The sequence below is a fragment of the Ambystoma mexicanum genome, chromosome 4q (assembly GCF_040938575.1).
Source record: "Ambystoma mexicanum isolate Mex_15411 chromosome 4q, UKY_AmexF1_1, whole genome shotgun sequence".
NCBI classification, from domain to species: domain Eukaryota; kingdom Metazoa; phylum Chordata; class Amphibia; order Caudata; family Ambystomatidae; genus Ambystoma; species Ambystoma mexicanum.
In genome coordinates this window covers 226,422,440-226,446,669 of record NC_090928.1, presented here as the reverse complement: position 1 = coordinate 226,446,669, position 24,230 = coordinate 226,422,440, and the positions used below count along the sequence as shown (strand labels likewise).

At 44.7% G+C, this 24,230-nt stretch overlaps 1 protein-coding gene across 6 annotated transcripts in view; it reads left to right on the top strand.

The window, feature by feature from the left end:
- Positions 1-24,230, top strand: part of CDK19 (cyclin dependent kinase 19) — a 1,825,462-nt gene that overhangs the window by 1,624,645 nt on the left and 176,587 nt on the right. For all 6 annotated transcript variants that reach the window (XM_069607768.1, XM_069607765.1, XM_069607766.1 and 3 more), the window contains one exon: positions 17,272-17,350. In XM_069607768.1, the coding sequence (XP_069463869.1) occupies positions 17,272-17,350 (79 nt within the window). The remainder of the gene's footprint in view (positions 1-17,271; positions 17,351-24,230) is intronic.

The following is a 24,230-nucleotide window of genomic DNA, read 5'->3' as shown; positions in this document are numbered from 1 at the left end:
AAGTTCCATGTAAACCAGTCCATCGAGCTTCCGGCTTTCTTCCAGAACCCGCAAAGCTCGGCTGAGGTGAAACTACACACCCTAGATGTGCGTAGGGCGGTCCTATACTATGTAAATAAAACCAGACCGCTAAGGAAAACAGATCAACTGTTTGTCTCCGTAGCTACAGGCAGAGAGGGGGATCGCGTCTCTAAGGGCGCTATCTCGAAGTGGATTATCAACTGTATACAGCTGTGTTACTCTCTTTCTGGAAAGACTCTGCCTTTTACGCCAAGGGCCCACTCTACTAGAGGCATTGGTGCCACTCTGGCTTTCATTGCAAATGTTCCCCTCGACACCATTTGCAAAGCGGCTACTTGGAGCTCTATTCACACTTTTACTCAGCATTACTGCATTGACACTCATTCCAAGACAGATACACAAGTGGGACAAGCGGTTCTAAGACACCTGTTTGCTCATGACCCTTCTCACATCCCACCTCCTTCTTCTGGTACTGCTCGCTAATCTATGCACAGCATGTGATCTAAGCAGATTCCACAAGCCTCAGAAGGGATACATTACTCACCGTAATCGTATTTCTGATGCTTGTATCTGCTTAGATTCACATGCGACCCACCCTTCCTCCCCTCCGAGAGAAGGCGCATGATTGCTTGTAGTCTTACCTTTCTGTCTATCTGCTTGGATTATCTGTACTCACGCTACTCCTCATGCTTCCTCATGTCAGAAAAAATACAATCTGAGGATCCTACACGCGTGAGGGATCTTGGGTACAGTGGACGTCACACTAGGGATAGTATTACTGGCACGCCTGTGTCGACGCCCATTTTCGATTTTCGAAAAACAAACTGTAATACTCCGCAGCTTCCACTAGATGTCGGCCTATGCACAGCATGTGAATCTAAGCAGATACAAGCATCAGAAATACGATTACGGTGAGTAATGTATCCCATATATAAATCCAAATCGATATATATATCCGGTCAATTGTGAAAAGGTCAATTGTGACCCTTTAAATTCGGTCAATTGTTCATTCGAACAATCGTAAACGAACAAGATAGCATGTACACCAGTTCTGAGCAGATGTGGTATGTAAATTGCTGAGCTATTCTGGCTGTCTACTAGGACACTTTATAAACAAATCAGAACATCATACTAAGAGTGTAGGGGTAGTTTTTATGATGGCAATATGTGGTGTATCTCTTCATTGGATGTGCAAATTGTATTCCACTGTTGCCGGTGGGTTTCTAGATACAACAAAGATTAGTGAAAAAATACTTTTTGTATCCTTATAATTTATTTTTTATTTTGGGTTATTATGTGGTGCATAAGCACCATCTATAAGCTGAAACTGTTGCAGTGTAGTACAGATAAGAGGGAGAAGACATACTAGGAGGGACACGCAGCTTGTGGGTGTTGTTTGGTTATTTACCCACACATTGACTGCCCTTGACCATGCTAATTCCTATGGCCATTCCCACCCACTACCTGTCCCTCCCCGCCCAAAACACATCCTCCTGGGATCTCTTTGAGCTCACTCTATCAAGCAATGAAGTCAAGCTTTAGCATGCCTGTGTTTTTCTAAGAAATCTGCTTAGAGTTAGTGGCTCAATTGCTGCTGTAAATCGCTACTGGTGTAATAAATATGTCTTAGCCAAGTGTGCCTTCAGCCTCTTGATTGTTATTTGTTCCTTGCACTGAAGTCCTGTTAACAACAAGCATTGACAAAGCCAGCAGTGTGGGCTTAGTTATAGGTAAGAGATAGGCATTTGAGAAGCACTGCTGTCCTATGTCTTGGTAATCACACAATTTTTCAGCAGTTGACATTTTATGTCCAGGTAGCAACATTATATCAGTTTGTAGCAAACGCCCATCTCAGACCTACACAAAAGCCCAAACCGTTAGCTTTGCCAATGCTTGTTTTTTAAATACTCTTTTTCTCTCATATTTCCCTGAAATGTCCAAATGGTACTGGTGAATTACACCACTAGATGAATCTGGTGTGGGTTTGGAATTCTATAATGCATGTGGAAAAGTTATTGAATGCATAAAATAAGACTGGGTAAAAAAAAAAGAAACGAGCTACCACAACCTGCTCCATGATTTTGGAGATCAGAGGTTTGGTAATGGGTCTGAAATTGTGGTTGAGGAGGTATCTAGCAAGGGTTTTATTTAGGATTGGCTAGATGATCCCAGCTTTTGAGGCCAGGGACACAGTGCCAGAGAACAAACTGAGATTGATCCAATGTGAAGTGCAATTATTGCAGGCATGTTGTATGAGAAGATAGCAGGTTTCTGAGTCAGCATCCAAATTCGCTGGTTTGAGGTGTTTGATCAGTTTTTTCTATTGGATCTTGCATGATCTGAAATGGAAAAGGCATAGGACAAGGTGTGAGACGTCAATAGACGAGTTAATCAAGGGAGGCAGAGGGTGCTGATCAGTTGTGGTCAAACTGTTGTATTTTATTTTTTAAAGGTCCATAAAGAAGGATTTTAGAGTATTACATAGAGATTTAGCGGGACTTCTGTAAGGGAAGCATGATGAAGGGTTAGTGAAGTCTCTAAAAAATCTACATAAAGTACTACCTTTTTAGTGGCTGAAGTGCTCTTGATATTCCAAAAGCAATTTGGCTTGTTTATATGTTCTGAAGGTGCGGGCATGGTGTATGTTGTCTTCAAGGTGACAATGTTTTACCAAGTGGTGTTCAGCTCATCTTATAGCCTGCCTTTTTTGGGGGGTTAGATTTAATCCACTGGGCCTCCCTTGTTTGGTTCCCTGGAGTTTATTTTGTTGAATGGTGATCAGAGATCAGTAAGTTGGAGAACACTTATCATGTTAATTGAGAGTATAATCGCACTGTGATGGCGAGTTCACAGCATGAGAGACTGAGGAAATACTCTTTTCCAGCAAAAGGGTAAATAGAAGGGTCAATGGACTCCACACTGGTGGAATCACCACAGTTAAGGTGTTATATTGCCACCCAAAGCGTGACAATAAAATGTGTGAGAGCCTTGGTTACATATAAAACGAGGCCTAGTGACATCAGGCATGTGCACAAACTCCATCCCAGTCCCCAGATGCAGTAGTGCCTCTGCTCTTTACGCCATGTATTAGTGCATGCCAACACCAAATATTATTGCCCATTGTGACAAATCCAGGGAATTTGTTCACTCTCCCTTTTGAGACTAGGGAGCTGAGCGTGCCACGCAAAAGACTCTAGGGAATTGGGCAAGCAGGATCTCGCTAGGGCCCCCTTGTTGGTTCTCTTTCCACTAAACATCATTTTATTCTATTAGGTGACTTTAACGTTCCCTCTCTAACCACATCTCAGAAATCTGAATGTCAGTCTTTTCTTAGTGACCACGCTCTCCACTCTATCCATAACCTACATACCCACACAGGGGGTAACTCTTTGGGCCTCTTATTCATCTCCACTTCTCTCTCAGCCACTAAGACTCCTGTCACACCATCCATATTAGATCACTCAATTGTTTCCACCACCATCTCCTTTCCATCCGTGACCTTTTCTCACCACTTGCTTCACCTATTACTAAAAGAAAATGTAAACCTTCTGCCATTCCTCCCTTTCTCTCTGGCCTACAGTTCTCATGGTCCTCCTTCACACACAATGCCTCTTCCACCAACATTAAGATTCCAATCCCTACTATATGATTCATTCTCCTCTCACTTCCCACTGCTGACTTTCACCCCTAAGCCTCATCATCGGCAACCAGGGGTCACCCCATTCATACGCTCCCTCCGCACAGACATTTGTTGGCTGCTGGGCAAATTGAGGCATACCCACTTGCATGAGTACCTGAAACTCTATCTCTCTACCCTGAACTCTCCCAGGTACACTCTAGAGCGAAAAGGAAATCTCTCAGTTCAACCATCCTCACCTAAACTCACTCCTCACTCCTCCTCAGTCTATGACTATCTACTCCACTCTCACATCTAATGATCTAGCTGAATACTTTGCTGCAAAATGTTTGAAAATAAAAGACTCTCTGCTGACCTTCCTCATACTCCCTCCTCCCACATTTTACACTCTGCCTACTCTGCCATCATCCTCTTCCTTTATCTCTCACTTTAGTCACACTAATACCGACAGTCCTATCTCTACTGACTGATGAAGGCTAAACCCTCTTGTGCCCCATCAGACCCTCTTGCTCCTTAGCTAGTTAAGCCTACTGCCTTTTTAGTGGTCTCTCATCTGGCTGAACTCTTCAGCCTGTCCTTCTACTCTGCTTGCTTTCCTTCTGTTTTCAAAACAGCCACAGTCATCCTGCTTCTAATAAAGCAAAGGGCTGACCTGAACATACCAGTTACCTTTCACCGTGTGTCTCTCCTTCTGTACTACTCTAAAGTTCTTGAAAGGCATGTGTTTAACCGTTTTACCAATTTCTTAGTCATCGACAACCTTCCAGACCCCCAACATGCAGGGTTCCACTGCTGTCACTCCAAGGAAACTGCTCTCCATGAAAGTATCCAACTTCATTGCCTCTGCTTAAGCACTCCAACATATCCTCTATCCTAATTCTCCTTGACATGTCTGCTGCCTTTCACACTGTCGATCACTCTGATCTCCTTAATACTCTTTCTTCTTGGGATTCACCATCAAGCCCTTGCCTGGATTGAATCCTACCTCACACCTCACCAATGCTCGACAATTCTCTGTCTCCTGGAGCAACACCACCTCCCAACTCACTCCTCTAACTGCTCTGTCTTAGGTCTGCTCCTCTACACTCTACACCTCTGCTCTTGGGGCACTAATCTCCTCCTTTCGGTTCTCGTACCAACTCTTTGCAGACAACACCCAAATCTTCTTCTCTTTTCCTGAACTCTCCTCTGAACTCTCTATCAACATTTCAACTGTTTCTCTGCCATTAAATATTGGATGACTGTTCACTCTCTAATGTTAAACTCCACCAAAATAGAGGTGCTCTTCTTCCTTGCCAAAAGCTATCTCTCATGTCTTCCTCTGCCTATTCAATTCTCACCTGACGCTCTCTGCTACCCTTCTTCAGCTAGAAACCTTGGTGTCATCTTTGACCTTTCTCACACCTTTTCTACTTTCATCTCCAAAACGTGAACTGCAGCTCACCTCAACCTCCTTAATGTTAGGAAAATCAGGTACAACCTTCCTTTCAACACCACCAAGCGTCTCTTAACCACACTTGTCTTCTTTAAACTGGACTACTGCACCAGCATCTTCTTTGGTCTACCCAACTACGCTTTCTGTCCCCTCAACAAGATCATAAAATGTGCTACCAGATTCTCTTTGAACTCCCTCACTTCACACCTACTTTGATAAAGTCACCTGGCTGGATGGCTGACTATGCAAAACAGGGCCAGATTTAAATTTCTTCTCCTGGTTTACAAATCTATCCACAGGAAGGCACCACTGTATCTATTCTCCTCTATCCAACTCTACAAGCATTCTCATAATCTCTGCTCTGCCTCATTGACTACCCTTGTGGCTCCCCTTCCTCCCTCTGCTTCCGCTCTTTCTCTATACTTGCTCCACCTGCATGGAATTCTCTAACCCTGAACATACATGAAACAGTCCACACGGATCTGTTCAAAACCAAACTAAAAGCATTCTTTCTCGCCTTCACGTTACCCTCTTAATCTATCTCTCATCTGCCTCCTGGCTAGCATTTTTCCCTCGCATCTAACCTGCCTCTGTCCGTCACTTCCTCTGTCTCCACGCTAGCACTTCACCCATACTGGCCACATCCTGAGCACATCTAGGCATACCGCCTACCTGCACTTAAAAATGTCCCCTGTTGCTTGTCCTTAATCTATGTATGTTCACTTATGTATTGTCCATTTGCTCCCCTCCACAACCTGGTCAGAATGTCCCTCAAACTCACTCCATTGTAAGGAGCTCACGGTTACCGTCAAATTTGATTTCTTATCTATTGTACGTTCTTTTTTTATCAAGAGTATTATTCCTCCTGTATGTAAGAAAATAAATACATAAGGATGAAAGCCCTCCCTTAGGGGACAAGATCTCCCAAGTGAGAAATTCTAGAACATCTCCCTAAAGACCAATGCACCCAATGGTTGCAAGGGATACAGGTGAAATTTTTACTGAAAGGGAACCTTTAAATATGCTTGGCTTGGCTGCTTACCTTTTCTTGAAACTGAAATCCCAGGACCAAAGACTAACCGAGATACTGTAAGGAACTCATGGTGGCAACAGTAAAGACGGACACAAGTTATCACAGTTCAAGGCTGTTTATTAAAGTGTATGCATGGGTGAGAAAAACGCCTTATCTAAACCTAAAGCTAAGATGGGAGCAAGCTACAACCATCAAATAACAATAAGGCAGTCTTAGTAGCGTATTGTCAAATAAAAAGGGCCTATACTAAAAAACCTATTGCCAATCCTTACCACTAAGTTGCAAAAGAATGTGGGATAATGGTCATCAGAAAAGAAAGAAGTGTTCACAAAATTTTAAGTCAGGATGGTATGGCTGGGTCTCTCTTCCCCACATTTTAAGCACAGGACAAGGCGGAACTTCTGAGCACAGCATACTCAAGGGCCTCTCCAGCAGGAGGCTCACAATTCCATTCAACGATAACAGAACCTTCAGTCGTCAAGACTCTTTTCTACAAAGCCTCTTGCCTTAGAAGGCCTGCTGGATCAAAACAACAAGCAAACAAACAAAAGTTCCTTTGGTGGTCTCGAACCTTGGGTGATTTCTGTTCGCCCCTAGGATCTCCCTCTGCCGGGCTCAGATCCTCCTTTCAACATGGGCCTCCCTCCGTCTGGTTCACTACGGCCTTCTTTAACAAAGTTCATGCTTTGCTTTATCTCATCAGAAAGCAAGGTTTCCCTTCCCCTAGCTTTCTTTTGGCATCCCTCTGTCGGGTTCAAACTTGCCTTAGCTTACAATATGTGGCCCTCCCTCCGTCGGGTTCACTACAGCCTTTCACTCTGTTTTAACAAAACAGTCTTGGTTGTATCATACCTCACCCCGATTCACAAGCATCCTTCAACCAGGTTCACTTTTGCCAATTTAACAGTCTACTTTGCTTTCATCTCAATGCACGATTTACTTCTCTTGGTTTTTCCCTTTGCATCCCTGTGTCGGGTTCACATAGCCATTTTAACACAATGTTCATCAGAAAGCGGGGTTTCCCTTTCCCTAGCTTTCTTTCAGTAATGGGTCAGAGACTTTCGAGTGTACAAGAGCTTTGACGTGAACCTTGTAGGACCACTCTGACACCTCACGCCGCCTTTTCCCAGGGCCTTCTGGTATTTGCAGTTTCAACACAAAACAAAAGGGACCAGTGAGAGTCCTTTGAATGAGCACTCCTGCCGCGCCTGACCACTCTGCAGCTGGCCCTTCTCTGCCCTTTCCCAAAAGTTCACACACACGTTCTTTGTTCTCAAGTTCCTTGAATTCATACAATGTTGCCATTTGCAACTTTGGGATCAACACCACTCGGTTTGCTATCGGCTTCCTCCGACTCACCGGTTGTGCTGAACCTGTCGGCTTGTCTTGCTTCTGGAGTCAAGGGCGGTTCCACAGTAGCCATTGTGCCTCCCCACCTGTGCTATCAATGTGGGAGTCCCCCATGCACCGTTGACATCTGTTACTCCACACGCCAGCTGTACATCCTGGTCTTATGATTTCCCATTTGGAGGCTTCGCGGGTCTGAGCTGAAAAGGGCAAGGGCAGCTTCCTCTTCGTCGTCCCTCCAGGGTTCGCCACCTTTCTCCTCCATTTGAACTGCCGGTCCGGTCTAGCTGTTTCCTTGTGTGTTCGGTCTTGCTCATACTATGGCTCTCGTGCTCTGCTTTTTATCCATGTGGGGAAGGTAAAGGGCCTTCAGGGGTTTGTGGTTATTGTCAATTGCCTGACTCTGCCTGACCCGTGTGTTTGGACCTGTCAGGTAAATGGCTGTGGTGTTAGTCCGTTGTCTGTCATTGTGTAAGAAACTGTTTGTGTAGGAAAAAGGGGCGGGGGGGTAGAGCTTCTAAATATTCTATGGGGTAGGATGGGGAAAAAGTGTTACAAGGAAGGGCGTACTGCATCTCGCCCATTGGCGTCCCACTTCCATTCCCCGAAGACCGCCATCCAGGTGATCCACCCCCACTGGTCCAACCCCAGGAACTGGATCCAATAGCGATGGCCATGTCCTAGCCACCTGGATGAGAGATCCTTGGGACTAGTAAGTGAGACACCTTCAGGATTCTCACATAACCCAAAGAAGGGGAAATTGAAACCCATATTCTGATGAGGGCTACTATGAACCAAAAAGTAAGTAAACAACCCAAACGGGACGGACCGAAAGCCAATACCCTAGAAGGGGTTAACAGATGCGAGAAAGTAACCAAGGCATCGAGAGGGGTGTATTTGAAGGAAGGATTGGTCAAGAAAGGAATACCCGGCCGAGAGTCAAGAGACCGGTCTGGACTGCGAATCAAAGACATGCAGCAAGGGTGGAGAATCACAGTCTGAAGGAGATTCCGCCTGTCCAGATACAACCACAAATAGTTATTACCTGCATGAAACTGAGCTGCCCTCGAGGGCTGAGCGAGAGATGGTACTTGCACTGCTGATGAACTTACAAATACAAGTTGCACATTTAACAAATTAACTTTTACAGTTAAGCAAGCCCTTGTGGCGGAGCATAGGAGTTTGCCCTTTTGGATGTGCTGAGAATTAAGGAATTTAAGGTTATAATTACTTGAGTAGATCAGAGTCTGAAAATCATAAGAAAACCACAGTAAGAAGGACGATTTTTTTTTCTTTGAGTTACCCAAGCTTTGCGAGGAACACAGTGATCTTCCCTTTTGTCTATGCTGAAGAATAAGCCATTTTCTTTTTAAAACTGCACAAAAAGACCAACGCCAGAAAGCTTGGTTGGTGTTGAAACTTCATGAAACTTGTTTCATTTTTAAGTTGAGCAGGGAGGATACAGTCTGAGAAAGCCAAAGGAAGGAACACACCATCCTTTGTATTTGTGTTAAAACCAAAGGAGCTTGTTGTTTTGAACTGTGCAAAACAAACATTTCCAGAGACGTTGTTGGCAGGGGGTCATGCACCAGCCAGCATAAGCCAAGCAAGTGGGAATAGGAATACTTATCTGGGCTATGTTTAAGTTAAGATAGGATCAGCTAGAAAGATAGCATAGGTTTGGACCACGGACATTGTTTTGTACGATGTCCTGGCGAGCACCTTTTGTGATAGTTTTTTTAGAATAGGGAACTTCCACCATAGCAATGGGGCTAGGTGAGGTTTTCTTTATTTTAATAAAGCTGAGAAAGTTTGAACAATGTGCAGTTGTCCGTGTGCTGTCTCTGGCCTACCACATGATCTTCTTTGTTGATGCCTCCTATGGGGACAAAGAGAAACAAGAACGCGGCAAAGGCTTTTTTTCCAGCATTGGCTCCGTTGGAATGCTCACACCAGCTCACACAGCCGGACTTCTTATCAGGTTTCACTTGCTAGCGCAGACGCTGCAGTTCTTCCATGCCAGAGCCACTAGAAATACTGCACAAGCAAGGTTCTTGTGCTGTTATTGAAAGGACAGATTGGCAGTACATTCTGTGGTTAACTACCTTTACAAGGCATGGCGAAGGAGATGGGTCAAGTCTGTTTAAAGTTCGAAGTTTGAAGATTTTACTTGTTAAGATCTGATTTTGCCACGCCCAACCGATGGGGTAATGCAACCTCAAACTTTGGTAATTGGTCTATTGTGCAGAACGGAATTGTACTAGCCTGTTTGTCCTTGCACTTTATATGCATATGCACTTTTGTCTTACTTTTTGCTACTATCCATCACTGAAATCTTTAAAGTTAGTTATGCACACATCAAGCATATTTGAAGGTCTGACTTGCTTTCAGAAACCTTTATGCATTTGTATGAAGTACATTACCACGGTCAGTTCTTTTGTGACTCTCTTCTTAATCATCTTTTTTTTAAAATTATTTTTATTAGCATTTGTTTTAATATAACATAAACAAACCCTCTTAACGCCCCTCAACCCCACAGACAGCTGCCCTTCTTCTGATTTAGCCCATTTACCATTCCTTAGTGTACCAAGTCCCATCCTTAAAACAAGTCTAATAAACGTGTTCTTTGTGGACACCAGTTCACTCGATAGTCTCTGTGGAGGAAGTCCAATACCAAATCCCAATCTTTCTCAAACTTCCTCTGTTCTCCTTGAACCACATAAGTCACCCATTCCAGTGAAACGAAGTGCCAAATCTTTTCCAGCTATTCAATTCCAGTAGGTATCGACGTCTGTTTGCATCTCCGGGCAATAGTGGACAATACTGACACACTGAGAATCTTGTAAGCCTTTCTCTGAGGCTTTGATGCTAAAGTATCCAACACATCTCCCACACCCAACATTGCCTCCCCAAAACCTCTACATAACTGAGGCCCAAATATAACTTTCATTGCTATATTTTTACACTTCCAAAAATGGTTTTAAAATTGGACAATCCCACCATATGTGTCCCCATGTCCCAATGTCTTCACAAACCTTGCAACATTTCCCAGACACTTCAGGGTAAAATCTATGTAGTTTCTCAGGCGTCAAGTGCCATTGTACCATGACCTTAACCCACATTTCTCGAATTTGAATTGCCCTCATAAGCTTTGGAATCCTCTGCCACACTTCCTGCCATTGCTCATCCGACATAGGGCTGCTTAAGACTTTTCCCCATTGTTTCATATATCCCCAATATCGATGAGTGGTTAGACAATGAATAAATAACCTGTATAGTGCGCCAACCAGTAGATCATTTTCAAAGGGGTGAAATCCCTTATTGCCGCCTGTTTGTTTGCCATTGTCTGTAGCCAATGTCTCAATTGTGAATATCTAAACCATTCCTTTTCAGGAAAAGCAAATGCCTGCTTATACTGTTGAAATGTCTTGATCTCTTGGCCTTCTACCATATCACCCATCTTCTTGGCAAGGGGGCAGGGACAGTGCAGTACATGGACATAGATAAAACAATAAGTAAAGTAACGACCATCATGTGGCAAGTGCATGGGTAAGTGCAGACATCAAGTGTCAAGGGCTGGTGGGGGACTGTAGGGATACAGAAACAGTCCCCAAGTGCGGGAGTTGCCAGGTGGGCAGTGCAGGTGTGTGACGCTGGCGGGAGAGGGACCTGGGTCTGAGATCAGAGGGTGTCCAGGTAGCCGGTGCAGTTCCGGTAACATCCAGGAGGTCAGCAGAGCAGAGGAGAGGAGGAGAAAAAGCAGAAGCAAAGCGAAAGGTTTTGTGGTGCTTCCGGAACTGGAGATGGTTCTCAAGTTTAAGGGAGGCAAGGAGGCTATTCCAGAGGTAGGCCCCAGCCTTGCTTTGTTTACCTTCTCAATCAAATGACTAAACCTCCGTATATATTGTCAAAAGTTTTCCTCCCCTTGACAAAATCTGACTGATCCAGGTGAATAAGTTTGGGTATCAATTTTTTCATTCTCATTGCTAATATTTGAGTAAATATTTTTGCATCTATATTGATGAGAGCTATGGGTCTATATGACCTGCAATTTCTTCTACCTTTTTAGGCTTAGGAAATAGCACTACCATCGCTTCTTCTATAGAGGCCGTTATATGACCCGATTTGATAAAGGAATAAAAAAGGGATGTCATTACCAAAGCCAATGTGTCGATGTAAGTTTTGTAAAAGAATGCCGGAAAAATGCCCGGACCAGGAGCCTTATTTATAGGTAAAGACCTGATAGTTACACAAACTTCTTCTAAAGTAATCTCCCCTTCCAACTCCTCCCTTTCCCCTGCATCAATTTTATTTAGGTGGCATTGTTTCAAGTATGCCTCTTGGGCTGCTTCATCAGGACAGCGAGACTTGTCCTTGTCCTTGGCCTCAAGCCCAGGGATCATATCTCTCCAGGACTGAAATCTTTGCACTGGCTCCCAGTGGCTGTGAGGATTAAATTCAAAACCCTCTGCATTGTCCAAAAACCTTTCTGGGGCCTGAATGCTTTCAACTCGCTCTTCCTAAATATCTTCCTTCTGGAGCTCTTCACTCATCCACCTCCCACTCCCTCAGGGTCTGGTGCTTCTCCAAGCAACAAGTTGGTGGTAGATCTCTTTGTTTGGCTGGGTCCTCGCTCTGGAACAGCCTCCCTGCCTGCCTGACACTCGAGGAGAACCACCTCCGCTTCCGGAAGCACCTCAAAACTTTCCTCTTTGCTTCTGCTTTCTCTCCTCCTCTCCCCTGCTGAACCCCTGACTGCAACTGAAACTGCACTGGTTACCTGGACACCCTCTGATCTCGGGCCCAGATCCCCTCCCCCTCCAGCTGCACACCTGACTTGCCCCCCTGGCAACCTCCTCACTTGGGGACTGTATTCTGTATCCCTACAGTCCCCTACCAGCACTTGACACCTGATATCTGCGCTTACCCTTGCACTTGCCACCAGCTGGCTGCACTTGTTATTTATTACTTTTATTCATTCTATTTTTTTTTTACTGTCCATTCCATGTACTGCACTGCCACCTCCCCCCCACACCTTTCCCCTTCCCCTGCACTTGCGCGATCTCAATGTCACCTGGCCTAGTAAGATCATTGTCTCTGTCTTCCCTCTGTTCCCCCTCCTATGCCTTGTTGCGCCTTGTGTATAGGCGCGTTATAAATGCCATATCATATCATATACGGTAAATCAGTAGTATTCAGCGTGGTGTAATACTCAGTGAATACCTGTAATATATCTTCGGACAACGAGCTAAAGGTTTCTGGTCCCGTTCTAATACAAAGGATGACCCTTGCTTCCTCCTTCTTTCTCACTTGCCGCGCTAACATACAGTCGGCTTTATTTGCCTTAATATAGTATCTCTGTTTTAAAAATAATAATTACTTCTCAGCCTGTCTACTTTGTAATAATTCCAATTGTTCCCTAATATGTCTATATTCTCTCATCAGGGTCACCCCTATCTAATTCCATTCTACTCATTAACCCCTGAAATTGGGACTCTAAGTCACTTTGCATTGAGGCAAGTTATTTTCCTCACAGGGCCTTCCTTGCAATTCGCTCATCCCTCATTGTCGCCTTAAAGGCGTCCCACACGTCTGTTCCTGCATTCCCGGTGTCTTATTTGTTTCAAAGAACTCCTCGATTTTACCCCGCATTTTGTTGCTTATGACCGGGTCACCTAAAACTGATTTGGAAATTTCCAGCACCACAACCCAGAGCCACCTCTTTCCTGCAGGATTTCTATTGACAAGGGAGCACGATGCGATAGACTAATCGCCCATGGATCGATTTTATGTACTTGCCCCAATAAAGTAGCTGATACCCATATATAGTCTATCCGAGAAAATGACAGATGGACATGGGACTAAAAGGTGTATCCTTTAGCTCCCTTCTGAATTTCTTTCCAGTCATCGACCATAGCTAGTCTGGTCATACTTGCTATGAGTTTTTGCGAGGGACTCCTGTGAATGACATACGCTGTCGGTCGTACTCCTATCTACAAGTGGGTCCCATGCTACATTGAAGTCCCCTGTTAATATGATTTGCCCTGTTGCAAATTTTTCAAGTTTTGTTTAGCACTACTCGAGGAATCAATCCTGACCCGTAGTAGTAGTAGTAGTAGGGTGGCTATCGTATACCTTGAACTCCCAAGGTGAGCACGAGCCAAAATGCATCCACCCTCCTGATCCCCTTCTCTTGCCATTATTTGCAAACCTACCATTCCCTTAAGAGCTATTCGGACCCCTCCCGCCTTCCCCCTATTATTAGATTGAAGTATATGTGGGTAGCACTTGATCCTTAAGTTATGGCTATCTTTCTTAGCTATGTGGGTCTCTTGCAGGGCCACAATGTCTCGCTTACCCTACCTTAGTAATTCTTCTACCTTGCATCTTTTAACTGGGGTATTCAAACCCCTAGCGTTCAGCGACAGAAATTGAAGCCCTTCTTTACCCCCATCAACCTTTTGGCATGTTAATTATTTCCTTGGCAGCTGCCCCCCCCCCTTGTGTCCCCTTCTCTGACCCCTCCTGTTCCCTGCCCAACACACTCAGGTCAGACTCAACCCACTCCTCCCCCTCCCATGAAACAAACCATGGGGGTCGAGTCTCACTACTCACTCAGAGACCACAAGTTTGGGTCTTCTAGGACCCATACCCTCACCTTTTTTAAGTGCGGGGATCACCTCACACCTACCACAGCGCCCCCAAGCCATTTTTAATTACCCCACAGATATATACTCATCCTTTACCTAAAATGTTTCAGAACGTTCCCCCTCTCGTCAGAATCCTGAACGTCTTATACCTATTTGTCTTTGCAAGATGGTTCAGTTGTCGGTTGTCTGCCAGTCCCACTCAAAACCTTCTTTTTAGACAGTAGTCCTTGTAATTTTCTCCATTCCCAACATTTAACCTTTGCTGTCTCTCTTCATGGCGCACATTTTGTTGCTCACCCCCATCTTCCTTGATTTAAAAAAATCCTAAATCCTTCTTCACAGGCGGTGATACGATGTTGTCATCCCTCCCATGAGACCAACAATCCAAATGGAAATGTCCATCTATATCTTATTTGAGCTTGCAACAGAGCTTTGACCACTGGTCCCATCGATCTCCGCTTCACGAACGTAGATTGCGCTAATTCTTGGTATAGCTGTATTTCAACAACATTCACTTTAATAGGACTTGCCTTTCTAGCCGCCAGCAAGATCGCTTCCTTTTGTCCATACCGTTGGAGCGCTGTTACACATCACAGGGTCTGGCACCTGGTTCCACTCTTCTAGGACCCACTCGATGTATACGATCGAGGGCGACCTCTTCCCACGTCTCAAGCTCCAGCAGATCATCAAATACCTGTTGCATCGTATCCTTCAGGTCACGATCCTTCACTCCCTCAGGAAGCCTTTTTACCCTAATATTAGGTCTCCCTGACCGATTTTCAAGATCTCAGTCTGAATCTCTAACTTATGCATGGCTGTTGCAAGTTGTTCAGTTAAAGCATCTATCTTACGTGTGTCCTCTGCCAGCTCTTTAATGGCATTTTCGGTGGTATCCATTCTTTCCCCTAATTCACTAATTTCCCCTTTCACCTCCTGAAGGGAGAGACCCAATTCCGATCGGATCAAAATCAGCTGTGATTGTATGGTCTCTGTCATTTGATCACTAAAATCTTTAACGCATTGTTGAAATACTTCGTCGAACTCTCCTGGGAGATATGTTCTTCAGCCACCCCCATCTCTCCTTCCTTCAGCCAAAGCTTTTGCAGCGACCCATCTTGTTTTTTCTTTGTCACTTTAGGGGTAGGGGACCTTCCGTGGGTTTGTACAGCTTATTTCTTGACATCTTAAACAAGGCTTATGATTTACTTTGTTTTCCCGACTGCAGTCAAGACCAATTAGCAGTGCTTTTCCTTCATTAATCCTATAGTGCGCTTCTCCACAAAATCTTTGTCTTTCAAAACACACAAAAGCCCCTTCACATTCGCTGCGGCCACACCTTTTTCATGGATCACCATGTCATCCCTTTTCCTACTGTTGGGTGTAACAGTCCTTATTGACCCACTCCTCCTTTGCTTTTGGGTTCCCACTTGAATGCAGCAGTTGTAGGGTGCGTTGTTACTATCCACTAAACTCCACTGTGTATCCACTGCCACACCCAACTCCACTTAGATTCTCTTGCTGTATGTTGCATTCAACTCCAACTGACCCAAAAGTAAATACCTTTAAATGTACTGATATACAGCCAGCTGCGCAATGTTGTCTGGCATAGATCACTATTACTCTGGAGAAGAGGGGGTCAGATCTGTCCTCTGTTTGTTTTTAAAGGCCTTGTTTCCAAAATGGCGACCGGATTAGTCAACTCTGGAATCAGTTGCTTATCCCTCACAAACTTATGGAATCCATCTCAGTCCTTTGAATTTCTGGTAATAAAATCTTCCAGGGTCGCTCCGCTGGTTCACCTTCTCCGCATTACAATATAGGATGCCATTCTTTATTGTTCTGGCGCCGCTAGGTGGGAGCCCCCTCCTCATGATGCGAGCGTCCTGGCAGCCATTTTGGAATCCTTCATAATTTTTTAATGCTTGGTTTATTTTGCTAAGTTAAGTGATCTGTTTTATACTGACGTCCATGTATTTTGGATATTTTCATGGCATCATATGCATAAAACAATGTAATGAATTTTATTGTGATGCATTTTTACTTGCTTTTATGGCAGATTGCAGAAATAAAACGATTGATTGTTGTTTCGCACACCTGTTTGGAAAAACATGTAAATGACAAACATAGTTACATCACTTCTTTATTTACTTTTGCAAAGTTTTCTTGGGTTCAAGGTGTATCACCCCCACACAGCAACATCCTCCATCTCAGGGGTTCACGAACTACAATATGTACCTCTGTGCTGTTGAATGACCATCTAGCATTCTTAATGTGAACCGCAAAAAGGCAGGGATGATGAACAGCCTCTTCCTGTCTATACTTCAGCAGCAGAATGAAAACATCACCACAATGCTACTTTCATTCACTCAGTCAGCTCTGTTAGTTTCGACACACTGTTACTTGTGTTGAAATTTCATCATTCTGTTTTTAGATATGAGGATGGTACTAACATTGTAATGTTCTAGGGCTGTCCATTAGAAGACTGTCTCCTCACAGCAGGATTGTCAAAGACCAGTGTGTTGCCATTGTAGTAAAGCAGGGTGTTAGTAATAAGCAGACAGCAATCAGATATATTGTAAATGGGTATGTATTTATTTATTTATTACATTCTGAGTTGCTGCATCTCTCCATCTGACACAACTGGTACCTGGAGGCACTCATATATTATATTTTGAACGTGCATCACGCACTCAACCTTCCACTTACATCATTCAGTACAGATATCATATTCCACTTTAAAATTGCTGCTAAACTGTTTTTTTATAAAATAATTCCCAAAAATATTGTATTGCAAAATGCACCATTTGCCCCCCCTTTTCTGATTTTTCATGAACAGAGAACTCCTTCATACTCTTGTCGGAGGAGGGAGGAGTGTCCTTTCTCTCTTCAGTCACAGGGTGCAAATCGGGACAGGTATTACACCCTAGCTGTTTGAAAGTTCACTAGCCACCACGGATTGCAGCATGATATCTTAGAACTTCATTGGGAGAGCTTATGTTCGTTTAATTGATTGCTGAAAACTAAATTCACCTACAAGCAGAAAGGATTTGATAGGTTCCAGCCTGTATAGTCCTGTTGTTTTTAACCAATAACGTGTGTCCCTTCTGCCTGTAATTATGTGTTTTGTTTACTGTTCCATCTTTTTCAGTGTTTTTGCCGGCTGCCAGATCCCATATCCAAAACGAGAATTCCTAAATGAAGATGAGCCTGAGGAGAAAGCAGAGAAGGTAGGAAGTCAAACACGTGTCACATATATAACTGTGAGGGCATGTATTATTTACTATTTATTTGTTTTTTATTTTAAAAAAAAACTCATCAAAAGCTGTCATTTGCTCTGTATGGAGCTAGTCACGAGCCCCAAAGCTGCAGACAGCAGACCTTCACAACACACTTTGCCATGTGCGCGGTGTGCGCTGCGTTGTGGGTTTTGAGTCCTCCTCCACAGCAGGTTAGAGAGGCGCACACCCAGATATCAGTCAAGACTAGTAGTGTTCAGAGAACAAACAAGGTATAATGTGTTCAGTGCCGCTGAGTATCTCCTGAAAAACTGCAGACTGCAGACTTTCAAAACTCACTTAGCCACTTTTATCCATAGCCCTGTGCAAAAATAGGAACAGTAAACACTAATGAATAACAGGAACTTTCGTTTTAATGGGAGTGAGAAGAGTTTTCCTCTTCCTTTTTAATGTGCAGTGTTGTATTAATTTTGCCCTGGCTTGATGTTTGGATGTAATGTGATACGTTGTGAAAAGTTGAATAAACTAGATTTAAAAAAAAAGAAAAATTACCAAAGTTGTACATGAACAGAATATGAAACAAATAAACCAATTGGGGTAATATTGATTAGTGTTCATAGATGAAAAAGAAGTGTACAACAAAGGACATTTCATGTGATCTTGAAATAACTGAAAGACAGGAAATTACGTAACTCCAAAACTAAAGCATTCCATAGTTTAAGAGCAAACAGTTGAATTGAACAAAAGCGGAAGGAAGCACAAGGAGGAGGCTGGATAGAAAGAAAGATTGGAAAGGAACGTAATTGTCTAGTAGGCCAATGCATAGAAATAGGATCAGAAAGATATAGTAGAACAACGGTATCCACTTATTTAATAGAAATAATTCATAACTTGTGAAAATAAGGAATAGCTGGAAGCTATCAGAGATGAGACAAATATGGGGAAACGCAGGAAGAAAAACGGAATCGAAAAAGAATCTGCAGAGTGAGTAATAGACTGAAACAGAAGCAATGCATACTTGGGTAAACGCACAGAAAAAACTTGCAGTAATTTGTATGGGAAAGCCCCAAGATTTGTATTATCAGTTTAGTAGAGCAAAAAGCTAAGTAGGTAACACGTTCTTTGATATTGTACAGCTGGAAAAGATAAGAACAGGTCAATGCAAGAATTGATCCTGGCAAGAGCAGAACGAATCAACAATAAAACCAAGATTACGGATCGAGGATGTAACAGCTATACGAAGTGGAAGAAAATAAAACGATGAAGGATGAATTGTTAATGATAAAGCAGTAGAAATAAAATGTCAGTCTTTTTAGGATTTAAACATTTATAATGAGCAGCAATATAAAGATCCACAGAAGACAGACATTGCTAAAAGCGTTGTTGAAGAAAATCACCAAAAGAAGGAAATGAGAAAAATATCTGTGTGCTGTCAGCATGAAAGTGTGCTTAAAAGCCAAAAGATAGAATTAATGAAGCCAAAAGAATACTGTAAAAAAGTAAAAAGTTCAGGGGCCAACAACTGAACCTTACAGGAACTCATAGAACAGAAAGCAAGATTGAGAAATTGAACTTTTCCAGGAAATGGAAAAATAGTAGTTTTGTAGATAAAAGGAAAGCCATGCAAGAGCAGTGCCAGGCATACCAAGTGAAGACAGAGGACGTAAAACATAGAAAGATTAACCATATCAGAAGGAAAAGGCCAATCGAAAAAGTACCAGAATAGAAGAAAACATGTGATGAGGTGCATGAAGAATAGAATGACATATAGCAAGAAGGGCAGAATCCGGTATTAAAAAAAGAGCAAGATCAGATGGTGCAAAAAAGGCAGGATCAGATACTGAAAGAATAGCTGGAGTTGATACTGAAAGAAGAACAGGATTATATACTGCAAAAAGGGCAGAGTCAGATTCTACAAGAAAAGCAGAATCAAATACAGCAAGGAGGGCAGAATCAGGTGCTACGAGAAGGGCAGAGCAGAATCAGATACTGCATGAAGGGCAGAATCAAATACTTCAAGAAAGTGTCACACTGCTGAGACCGTGGAAGTTATGGGCAAGATGGAGGCGCTATTAGGTCCCAACAGTCTGTCTGTGAGCGGTCCAGTCTTTTTGTTGCTGCTGCATTTAAGGAAGCCACGCCCCCTGCGAGTCGCGTTGCAACTCGCTTTGCTGACTTTCGATTTTGTGCCTACTACCGTTCCTGACATACCGAGCTCCTCTTTTGTTTTCTCGGTTAATCTCTGCGGCCCTTCGCCTTCTCGATAGGCGACGGCCGTTCTCTCCTGCCTTTCCTTTCCCCTTATCTGGTCCTCGGTTCCAGCCTAGCTTCGCCCCCCGTAGTACCCTCTACCTCGCTCGGCTGGTACCTGTCTTCCCCGTCGGCGAGGTTCCGGTTTTCCGGTTCCCTGTTGCTCGGGATCTTTTCCGGCTTCCCTCGGTCTTGCCATCCCTCTCTTTCACCTCCTCTTTCTTTCGCGCACTCACATTCACTCGTTCTCTCATTCATGCTCTCTTGCATTCACTCTCTCTCTCATTCGCGCACTCCAGCATTCACTCGCTCTCTCATTCATACTCTCTCGCATTCACTCTCTCTTACTCTCACGGTCTCACTACTGCTCTCTATTGCTCACGAGTTTTCTCTCTCTCTCTCTCCCCATACCTTTACCTGTCTACCGAAACAACTTACCTCCGATTGCAGTCTTCTGTGCCTATGTTTGATCCTTCGGAAGCATAGAAGTTCCCCTTTGTGGCTCCACACTCCATCGCCTCTCCTAGGGCTCCTTCATCCATACCAAGGAATCACAGTCCGGTAGCTGTCATCCATTGGAGTATCAACTGGACATTGGCCTCAAGACTTTTAAAGCCTCTGGATCCGCAATTCCTCCAATCTATCCTCGCCTGCAGCCTCACAGGGTTTTTTCTGCCTTACTGGCTTTTTCCCTGTTTTGGGAGGGGCGGACTCCCCAGGGTTCACCTGACGGTTTATTCCAATAACGGTCAAGGTGGCCTCCGGAGGAGACCGTCCCTATCTCTTCGAACGCAAGAAGGGGAAAGGACTCTTTAAGAAGGATACTGAAGAGGAGAGAACCCCGAAAGACCGGAGGAGAAGACAGAAAGTCGCCAGTCACAGCGAAGACCAAGGTGAGGAGTCTCCTGGGGAAGGAACTGTGGGAAGTGGCTTTGACAGTTTGCAACGCCAAACGAGTACGATGGCCTCCTTGGAACAATACCAGGAGATGGTAACAGCGATTCAGGGTCTCCAGGCGGAGGTTCAGAGCCTTCGAACAGAGAACATCAACTTACGTCAACAGGTGGCGGCTCGAGAGGATTTCCGAGGTGACCTGCCTCCCCTGACGTTCTCCTTCGGGAAGTATGATGGCAGTCCGCAACTCCTGAAAGAATTTTTGGATGCCTGTATGATTTACTTTACCTTTCGACCTAAGGCCTATGAACTCGATAGGGCCAAGGTTGGGTTTTTGGTCTCCAACCTAGTGGGCAATGCTTTGGCCTGGGCTACTCCACTGATAGCGCAAGCAAATCCTGCGGTTAATGACTACGCACAGTTCACTCAATTGTTGCGGAACAGATTTGAACGACCAGAGGTCCAATATTCTTCATATGAAGCCCTCCTGGATCTCCGTCAGGGAAATCAAGGTGTACAGACATACGCCTCCGCATTTATGAGGTTGGCCACGGAGGCGGGGTGGCCAGATTCAGCCCAACAGACCCTCTTCCGACGAGGATTACATGATGAACTCAAGGACGAACTAGCCCGGATGGCACGTCCTGCTTCCTTTCCAGAGTTGGTCACGATGTCTCTGCAGTTGGAGTTTAGATTGCAGGAGCGAAGATTAGAAAGGAGGAGGTTCAGACCACATCAGACTATCGGAATACCCACCTCAAATCCTCCTACTCGATCGCAGACAGAGGAACCTATGCAAATAGGATCAACTAGGGGCTTGTTGACTCCCGAGGAACGAAAAAGACGCAGAGAACAGGGTCTTTGCATGTACTGCGGATCCTCTAAGCATCTGCTTAGGAGTTGCCCCGAGGTACCCCCGAGACGGTCGGGAAACGCATCTCCCCGGTCTTGAGCAGGGAAAGGAACCGGGCGGAATTGATTAATCCCTGCAATTTCAGGCAGCAGGATAAGCCGAAAGAGGACCATAGACTCATGGTATTTACAGTTCATCTGACTTTCGGATCTCTTGCTTCACTAGAAACCTTGGCTATGCTGGATTGCGGTGCTGCTGGAAACTTTATTGATATTCAGTGGGTTCAAGAACAAGCTATTCCCCTACTTCAGAAAGACTGTCCTTTACCGGTAGAGGGTGTAGACGGAGCTCCTCTCTCTTCTGGACCTATCATTCAAGAGACTTGTCCAGCCACTATGTCTTTGTTTCAACACCAGGAACAAATTACCTTTGATGTCATCAGAGCTGCCCATTTTCCCGTCATCCTGGGCATACCCTGGTTGCGCAAGCATAATCCCAGGATAGACTGGGCTACTAATACTGTAAGTTTTCTGTCTTCATATTGTTCCACTTCGTGTCTCCCCCAGACATCTCCTTTCAGGGGGAAGGGGGTTGCTGTTCCTACCTCCTCGGCAGTGGTTCAAACGATCCCTCCTTATTACCAGCAGTATGCCGAGATCTTTGAGGATATACTACCCCGTACTTTACCCCCACATCCAGCAGAGGATTGTGCCATCAATTTGAAACCTGAAGCATCGGTACCGTTTGGACGCATGTATCCGATGTCCCTACCAGAAAGAAGGGCATTGAAGGAGTATCTAGATGCTAATCTACAGAATGGCTTGATCCAGGAATCACACTCCCCAGCAGGGGCTTCAATGTTCTTCATCCCAAAGAAGGGCTCTGCTGAACTCAGGCCGTGTATAGATTACCGAGGATTGAACAGCTTGACTATTCGAGACAGATATCATATGCCTCTCATAAAGGAGGTACTTGAAGCAGTAGAAGGAGCCTCTATATTCACCAAATTAGACCTTCGGGGAGCCTACCATCTGCTGAGAATAAAGAAAGGGGATGAGTGGAAGACGGCCTTTCGAACTCCTCTGGGACATTTCGAATATAGAGTCATGCCCTTTGGCCTGGTGAACGCCCCGGCAGTCTTCCAGCGCTTTGTTGATAAGATTTTTTCCGACTTGCTGTATGCCTCAGTGGTGGTCTATTTAGACGATATTTTGGTCTTTTCCTCCTCTCTCTCGGAACACCGAAGGCATGTCTCACTGGTCCTCCAAAGGTTAAGGGAAAATCAGCTCCTGGTCAAGCCAGAGAAGTGCATTTTCGAGGCTGCCTCAGTGTCATACTTAGGTTTTATCGTCTCAAAGGAGGGGATACAGATGGATCCTGAGAAGGTAAGGGCAGTCCTTAGATGGCCTGTTCCGAAGAGTCCCAAGGACATACAGAGGTTTTTGGGTCTTTCCAACTTTTACAGACGGTTCATCCCTAACTTCTCTGATATACTCTTGCCCATCACTCGTCTTCTAAAAAAGGGCCAGAAGTTTGAATGGGATAAGGATGCCGACCAAGCCTTCCTGGTACTCAAGAAAGCCTTTACTACTGCTCCCATTCTGATGCAACCTAACCAATCTCTCCCCTTTGTGGTTGAAACAGATGCCTCTGGAGGGGCCATTGGAGCTGCCCTCCTACAAGTCGGCAAAGATGGAGCGGAACATCCGGTGGCTTATTATTCTAGGACACTTACACCTAGTGAAAGGAATTACTCGGTGTTGGAACGAGAGCTACTGGCTATCCGACAGGCCTGTATTGAATGGAGACATTTGTTACAGGGAGCTGCCCATCCCTTTCTGGTTCGTACTGACCACCGGAATCTGAAGATATTGCGCAAATGGAGTTTTGCAATTCCAGACACGCTCGATGGGCCTATTTCTTTTCCCAATATGACTTTGAAATCTCATATCTTCCCGGAAAGGAGAACGCTCTAGCGGACGCTCTCTCTCGGAGCCTGGAGTACCAAGAGGAAGAGAAACAGGGCCAGGATGGGATACTTGCTGGCAAGAGAATCCTGGGAATGGTCAGCTCTTTCCTACAAGAAGTAGAGCTTGCCACTAATCATATCGATGTGTCTTCAGAGTATCAACCACTCCTGGTGAAGAGGGGTGGGTTGTACTTTCATCAAGGCGCCCTATTTCTACCGTCTAAGGAGTTCCAAACGCAAGCCCTATATTGGTGTCACGACCTTCTGTCTGCGGGTCACAAGGGACAGAGGGCAACCCTACGCCTGGCTTCTAGATATTTCTGGTGGCCGACAATGGTAAAGGACACTAAGGCATACGTGATGAGTTGTCCAGTATGTGCGGCCAACAAGAATACCACTCACAGACCATTGGGCCTGCTCCAACAAGAGCCTCTACCATCTCAGCCTTGGGTACATGTATCTACCGATTTTATTGTAGATCTTCCCCCCTCGGGGGGATACACAGCAATTATGGTGACTATTGACTCCCTGAGCAAGATGGCACATTTCTCTCCCTTACATGGCTTGCCTTCCGCCCCCATGACGGCCGAAGTATTCCTGAGAGACGTAGTGAGATTACATGGCTTGCCTCGGACCATAGTGTCGGATAGGGGAACCCAATTTACCTCCCGTTTTTGGTCAGCGTTATGCAGCTCTCTGGGGATTCAGAAAGCATTGTCTTCTGGTTACCATCCCCAGAGTAACGGCCAGACCGAACGCTTAAATGCAACCATCGAACAATATCTACGTTGTTTCTGCAATCAGGAGCAGGATAAGTGGCAGTCCTATCTAGCACTGGCAGAGTTTACCTACAACAATACCCAACATTCTGCTACAGGCATCAGTCCCTTCTTTTTTACCTACGG